At 39.1% G+C, this 8,138-nt stretch overlaps 1 protein-coding gene across 1 annotated transcript; it reads left to right on the top strand.

Annotated features, from left to right (window-relative positions):
• The first annotated feature begins 6,582 nt into the window (after positions 1-6,582).
• Positions 6,583-7,021, top strand: LOC110562420 (histone H3.3A-like). Its single transcript, XM_021659139.2, has one exon. It carries the CDS (start codon positions 6,597-6,599, stop codon positions 7,005-7,007), a length of 411 nt encoding a protein of 136 aa, XP_021514814.1. The 5' UTR covers positions 6,583-6,596; the 3' UTR covers positions 7,008-7,021.
• Positions 7,022-8,138: the final 1,117 nt, after the last annotated feature.

Raw genomic sequence — 8,138 nt, 5'->3', positions numbered from 1 at the left:
TCACAATGACAAAAGTACAGTTATGAAGTAACAGCAAAACAGTTTTATAGTTGTGGGTCACCATAACATGAGGAACTGTATTATAGGGCTGCAGCATTAGAAGGTTGAGAACCATTGTGTTAGAAGTGAGGAAAATGGGTGTGAATCAGGGAGGTAAACAAAAAACTTCTCTTGGTGAGGAGAGTTGACATGGATGTAAAGGATAAATAGGCTCCATTTTGTGGTGGAACAAAAGCCCTGGAATCTTATTTAGTGGGTGCCCACAAAAATCATGAAGAAGGAGCTCTTTTAATTAAAGAGTGTTAATGCTGTTACCCTGAACAGAGCTATAATTGTAAAATAACCCCCAAAACTACGGTCATCTTTACTGAAGCTTTTGTAGGGCTAATTCTTTGTTTATTTAACCTTCTTAAAAAATCTGGAAATATCTATTCATTCATTTAAAAATATTTATGCGGGGAGGGGGGTCCATACATAGGTAGGTACTATTTTTACAGATCTGATCAAGGGATACACTAAAAAAATTATTTATCTTTATTATATTTTAGAGTAAAATAGATAAATAAAATTTAGAGTAAAATTTATGCTAGTCTGTTACATACAGTCATACCATTTTGTAGAAATTATGGCTAATAATTTAGAAAACATCTGATCTCCATAAATAAATAAATGAATACAGTTGTAAGCTCATGTTTCCAATGGGTATCATGTGTGCCCAAATTTTTGACATAGCAAGAAGGCTTTGTTATCTACAAAGTTCTTGCTAAAGAGTCATGAAATTGAGCTACAAAATCCAAACAAATAAAGCAACAGGTAGCAGACACACACATACACACATGCACATACACTCATACACACAGAACCACTCACACACACATGCACAGATACACACAAACACACATACACAGACATACACACAGATGCACATACTCATGCACACACATGCACGTGCACGTGCATACACACACACCACATGCCCACACACAAATCTCATACTCTTTTATGGACATAAGCCTGAGATTTTTTCGTTTTTCTTTTTTCTTTCTTTCTTTCTTTTTTTTTTTTTTTTTTTTTTTTTCTAGGTCCCATTCCTAACTCTTCTCAGTCTTGTCTTGCCCAAAGCCAGAGGCTGGACATGGGAGGATTCCAGTTCACTCTAAGTTTTGAATACTCCCAAGTATAATCCAGAGGAAGTTAATGACCACGCTAAGGCCTAAAAAAAAGTCACACAATTGTGCTTCACTTGTTTCATACATAACTTTAATGTAGAATAATTAAGTAATTGGAAAATTATTGACAAAAATGCACCCTACTTAACTGTAAATATCGATGGAAATGTAACAATGAAGTGACTGAATAAAGACATAAAACTGTGAAAGAATTAACCAGTACTTAATGCAAACACTGAGCTGCCAGCTGCCCTGTTTGTCGCTTTGAAAGACAATTGAACTTCAGCTTTCCTAACACTTTCCAAACCTGGGAATTAGGCAGGTCGGTTTACTGCCTTCAACTGCCGATGTAGATGGGTCTCACTTGCCCTCTGCCTACTCTGGCTGAGGCACTTTTAGATTCCAAGTCCACAAAAAAGGGCTCCCTGCTCTATTCAGTTCCCCTTGGTTCCCAGCCAAGTTTGAGCTGGGGCTTCTGGGCACCAGGGTGAAGAAGAGATCTGTAATATGAGCAGGCTGGAGGTCAAGCCTTTTTTTCATTTGATGACAAGCTTGCTGCTCCTCTGGAACCCACTGCAGGGAGTGTTCTCTCCCCCACCTAATCATGGCTCCCCCACCTCCCTAGCCTAGATCCCCATGGAGACCTGACTGCTCCTAGCTGTAGCTGGGAAAGCATTTTTCACACCTTAAATAAAATGTGCAGATTGAGGGTGGAAGGATTATTTTCCATTACAATATGAAGCATTCTGGCTCCTTTCCCAGAGCTTATAACAGCCTTTAGGTAGGCTCTCCCCTCTGTGAACACAGAGTCCTGGAAACAAGGTAGACCACAGATCTGTTAGAGAAGGGAGCTCATGCCAAGGGTAGGCTGGAAGTATTGGCCTTGTTACCTGCCTTGGTTAAGGTTACAAATAACTGTTCATACCCAAGGAGTCCCTCTCTGCCTTTGTTTCATGTACTCACACAGCAGCAGAAACATCAGCTAACTTTTAAATTGCAGATCCCAGAGATGTCTAAATACAGCTATGAAAAGTTTTTGAACCATTTATTTCCTTGAGTCATCTCTCTAATCACCTTTTATATACCAGTTAAATTTGACTTTCAAATAATTACTATAGAAAACAGCAAAGTCCCAGTGTACTTCTGCAGTAGCTATTTTTTGATGAGATATTTGGGTGGTAGACATGATTTCACAATGTAGTTTCAGCTCCAGCATCTTTCTATTTCCTGAACTTGGTATTTGTCAAAAGGCTGCCTTCCTTCTGTCCAAAGGCTCTCATAGGGGATTTTAAAACCTATCATGGATGCATGGTCCCTTAGTATATTAATATACTTATTTCTAGAATCCCAACCACAGGGAAGTCTGCAATATTTCTTAAATCACATGCCAAAGAAGAAGAAAGTCATAGTGTTGATGAGCCCAACTTCTGTGCTATATTACTACAAATTAAAGTCTCACGTTCAGTTGTCATTGGTCACTGCAGATCAGTAAAAGTAAAGGGCTAGAAAGAAGTTTGCAAGAAGAAGAAAGAAATCCTTGAGGTTAGGGGGACCAATGAGGATTTTCTTATGTTACCTCAGCTCTGTCCATTATGGTGAGCACTTTTACAAAAGGTTATAAAACATATTATGTGCATTGTACTTCTGGAATATTCCCAACTTAGAGCAGAAGAAACTCATGATGAATTTTTAAATTTTGCTGCACTTAACATCAGATCCAAGTTACAGCAAATGTGCATGAATTTGCTGTGATGAAAAATAACTTATCGCGAAGTTAGCATCTGAGAGCAACATTCATTGATTATCTCACATTTCCATTGGTTAAGTCAAAGCATGACTTATCTTGATTCTCTGCTGCAGCATCTGACCAGATTAATCAGTCCACAGAATGGCTGTTTTCCCATTGGAAGATATAACTGGGGAAGCTTTTGCTCCAAAGCTCAAGGTCTTCATCAAGTTCATCAGATGTGCTTGTAGAATGGTAGTCTTGCTTTCTTACTTACTATCAGCTAAGGACCACCCTCAGCTCATAGAAGATGCCTGGATTACTTTGTAGCCTTCTCCACAGATTCCCTGTGACAGGTTACTTCTAGAAAGTTATTAGGAAAGACAATTCTGGAGTCAATATTCTAACAATCCAGAGTCATACAACAATCCATAATTGCCCAGAAAATACTCTATAAAATGGCATATGATTTAATTGAAATCAGAGGATGTAACGAGAATGTAGAGGATCTAGGACAGGATGATATGTGTGGATATGAATACCAGGAATCAGAAATCAGAGAGGCTCCCTTAAAAGTCTGTCTTTCATAGGAATGGGTTCTACCTTGATGAGTACATGAAGAAGGAAGTACTACATATAGAGACACTGCCAATGATGGAACTTTAGCTGTATGTACTTGGAAAGCACAGATTCTCATTCTCATCACATCTAATAATCATGCTAGTTGAACTCACCTTCCAGGGACTCTCAGAGTATGTTCATGAGAAAAATAAAGATGCAGTCTCTGAGTAAATGCCACCTAATGCAGTTGTCCAAGTGTCCCTTTCCTTTAGTTGGCTGATAGCTTCAATGAGCCATTTCCTCATCATGAATATTAGTTGTTTCTTCTGCAAATAAACACATCATTTTTAAAAGACATTTTGGGGGTTGCTGCCAACTATAAACTCATCACTGGACAACAATGAGTTGACATGAAAGGACCAGTAATAGCACAAGACACCCTGAGACCAAGTTCTCAGCACAAAGAAGATATATTTGCCCCAGAGTGACAAAGAACATGTGGAATAAGAGACAAAGACAAGAGAGGATGAGGGAGAAGGAAAAGGGAACACGGAGGAGGGAGGAAGATGTATTTGTCCCAGAGGGGGACAAAGAACTTCCTCTGCATAGAGAGGAGACAGGCATGGCCCATCGGAAAATGGGGGTTTATAAAGGTAAAGGGGAAAACCCTGTTTTAGAATGAGGTGTTTAATTTTAATTGGGCATACCAACTAGGTGAGTCAAAGGGTGCTTTATATTGCTGGACTTCAATAGTTTGATGCCCAGACCTTGGTAGTAAATCTTAGTGGGAGGAAGTCATGAAATTAGGGAATAGTCCTTGGTGACTAACTTTAGGAATGTAATCTGAATTTAGCAAGACAGAGGGAATGGGGAAGAAGGGTCACACCTGCCGAAGCCATGTTTGACATTCTCGGGCCTAGTAGAGCCCTTTAGGAGCCAAAAGCAATCTGTACAAGTATCTTCTTTTAAAAAAGAACTTGAAAAAACAAACTGAAGACAAATATTGGGTGCTCCTCTCATCACCTAATCATGGATTTAAGGGCAAGGAGATGTTACTCTTTCAGCCAACTGGAAACATTTTGGAAGTTGAATATGAAGAGATGGGCCATTAAAACATTTGTATGAAATACACAGAGAATGGATCATTTGCATCATTTTAATATGGTACTGTCTTTCTAATTGCTTGGAATCCTCAGGAAGAAGGCTGTTGGTGTTTGATTTTTTTTAAAAAAAATCTTTTTAAAGATGATGCTAATAAAATATAAATTTGGGTTAAATGAAAACTCTTAACTCCACTGCAAATTAAGGAGAGGATTTCTAATATATTTTATCTGGAAAGAGGCTCTTGGGGCTCACTTTGGGAATTGGTTACTACAAGAGGTGAGAGAAGGAGAGATCAAATCAGAGTAAAAGTCACCACTTGAACTATGAATCGCTGAAGATGTTTGCCCTTATGTGCCAATCTCTGGCTCATCATTTTTTTTCTATCCATCTTTTTCTTGGACTTTTACTGCTAACCCTCAGAAATTCCTATTCACCTCCACCCTAAGCTTCTCTTCATTGTCGTTGCTTGGCACTCCAGGGACAATCAAATCAGCACAACTATCAACAGTCTGGACAGTTCTCTTTTTTCCATCTCAAAATGAGGTGTCTGAAATGTTAGGAAATTTTAGTCAACTGCTTGAATGGACTCTCTGGGGGCTTCTTGCCTCTGAAGAGGTCATTATAAATGTTTCTGAGTCATTCTGGGGTGTTCTAACTCCAATCAGAATGCTTTAAGTTGACTAGGATGTACTTATCAATTGGATTTAGAATTCAAGATGAGGTTATTTCTGCTGGTATATTTTTGATGTCTAGAATGCTAAATGTTCCTACACCACGTGGGAATTACTGTGGATAATCATTGGTAAATCAGGGCTTCAAACACACAAGAACTTAGTTGAGGACCCCTGTAACTATTTCAGGCAGAGCCTAGTTTCTTTTGCTCTAGTCCAGACTGTCCTACCTGTCCTACAGTTGGTCATAAAGTCTCAGCCTCTTTGATAGTCTGCAAGGCAGAGCCTTTCAGAGGCCCTCTGTGGCAGGTTCCTAGGTTGTTTCCTGCTTTCCTCTTCTGATGTCTATCCTCTTTGCCTTTCAGGATAGGGATTGAGCATTTTAGTCAGAGTCCTCTCTCTTGATTAGTTTCTAGTTTTTATGTGACTTCTGTCCTACATTCTTTTCTGAATTCACCTTTCCTCTCTCTCCTTGCAAGCTGTTTACTTCATCCTCTGGGGCTTTCTTTCTTCTCTCTGTAGGAATAAACATGTTCCAGCCCCAGGGCTTGTATCACTACCTGGACAATTCTTGCAATTTACTTTTATTTTCAGTAAATTTATTCTTTGACAATTTCATGCAAGTAAATAATGAATTCTGATTATACCCACCTTCATCCTGTCTTATCTTCTTCCTAACACAGGGGCTATTATCTTTGCTTGAGTAGTTGCTGGTGAGATCGCTGTGTTTCAACAGATATTTCTACAGCCATGCTCATGTGGATAGTCCTGAATAAACTCAACAGGTCCCATTTATCTTGTTATATCTGTCTTTACAATTTGAGCCTTAAGTTTTCCCTTAATGAGAGGTCCTTTGATCGACTCCATTTCTACGTACATTAGGTCATGGCTATCTTCTGTTTTCTTTACTACTTTTAACAAATTAGACAAGCCAGGTGCAGTGGTGCACACCTGTAGTCCCAGCACGTGGGGAGGCAGAGGCAGGCAGATCTCTGAGAGTTCGAGGCTAGCCTGGTCTACAAAGTGAGTTCGGGCTACAGTGAAAAACCCTGCCTTGAAAAAAAACCAAAAAAGCAAAAAAGATAATCTTTATTTGTTGTTTATTGTCTGTATCTTCACTCTAGAATGGTGGTTCTCAATCTTCTTCATGCTGTAACCCTTTAATACAGTGCCTCGCGTTGTGGTTACCACCAATCATAAAGTTATTTTCATTGCTACTTTAAAACTGCAAATATACTACTGTTATAAATCATAATGTGAGTTGTGTTCGCAGCTGTCGCCGCCGATCTCTGACGCCAGCGCCGCCTCTCGCTTGCCGAGCTCCAGCCGACCGAGAAGCGGGGTAAGTAAGGAGGTGCCCTTACCATGGCTCCTACAAAGCAGCCTGCCAGCAAATCCACCGGTGGTAAAGCACCCAGGAAACAACTGGCAACAAAAGCCGCTCGCAAGAGTGCGCCCTCTACTGGAGGGGTGAAGACATCTCATCGTGACAGGCCCGGTACTGTGGCACTCCGTGAAACCAGACGCTATCAGAAGTCCACTGAACTTCTCATTTGCAAGTTCCCCTTCCAGCGTCTGGTGCGAGAAATTGCTCAGGACTTCAAAACAGATCTGCGCTTCCAGAGTGCAGCTATTGGTGCTTTGCAGGAGGCAAGTGAGGCCTATCTGGTTGGCCTTTTTGAAGATACCAACCTGTGTGCTATCCATGCCAAACGTGTAACAATTATGCCAAAAGATACCCAGCTAGCACGCCGCATACACGGAGAATGTGCTTAAGAGTCCACTATGAGGGGAAACATTTCATTCTCAAACAAAAAACACAAAAACAAAAAAAAATTTTTTCCTCTTCTTCCTGTTATCAGTAGCTCCGAATGTTAGATATTTTTTCCATGGGTCAAAAGGTACCTAGGTATATGATTGCGAGTGGAAAAATAGGGGACAGAAATCAGGTATTGGCAGTTTTTCCATTTTAATTTGTGTGTGAATTTTTAATATAAATGCAAGATGTAAAGCATTAATGCAAGCAAAATGTTTCAGTGAACACATTTCAACAGTTCAACTTTGTAACAATTATAAACAAGCCTCTTAAAATTTTCTGGACAATGCCAGCATTTGGATTTTTAAAAAATAAGTATATTTTTTATTGACGGCAACTGAATGGTGTTTGCAGCATTTTTATCTTACAGTAGATTCTATCCATTCATATATATACTTTTCTGGCTAAGTTGTCCTACATGCAAGTACATGTTTTTAATGTTGTCTATCTTCTGTGCTGTTCCTTAAGTAAGTTTGCTATTAAAATACATTAAATTAACTAAATAAATAAATCATAATGTAATTTTATGTTTTTTTTTTCTTTTTGCAGATAGAGGTATGCCAAAGGGTTGTGACCCACAGGTTGAAAACAGCTGCTCTAGAATATAAATTTTATGATACTTGGAACTTTGTATTTCCACCATTGTAGAAAGCCTACAGTAGGTGTTTAACATGGCTCAATGATGAAGTAACAACAGGGCCAACACTCATTCTTTATTATCTAAACATATTAATCATGTCTCCTATAGGCACAAGATCTATGAGAGATGATATTATTGCTCTCCACATTCATCATACCTTTCAATACGTAGATCTGCCTTCAATAAAGGTATACTTAGCTTTTTCTTGGAAAGCAACTGAGGAATAATGTTGTTGGATCTCTGCTGAATACTACCTTATGTTTTAGAGTACCTTATTTGAACCTTGGTCCATATTGCTAAGCTGTTTATTTGATGAGAATTAGGAAGATTTTTGTTATTGGCTTCCATTTCCCTTAACATCCATTGGAACACCTAAGAAACCTAGTATGAGAATGTCTCTCTGGCTTCTTGGCTCCATATATATACTTCTGAGTCTGCTATATACCACAGG

The sequence above is a fragment of the Meriones unguiculatus genome, chromosome 1 (assembly GCF_030254825.1).
Source record: "Meriones unguiculatus strain TT.TT164.6M chromosome 1, Bangor_MerUng_6.1, whole genome shotgun sequence".
Classification (NCBI taxonomy): Eukaryota; Metazoa; Chordata; class Mammalia; order Rodentia; family Muridae; genus Meriones; species Meriones unguiculatus.
The sequence above is the reverse complement of the archived record's forward strand: the minus strand, read 5'-3'. Positions and strand labels throughout refer to the sequence as shown.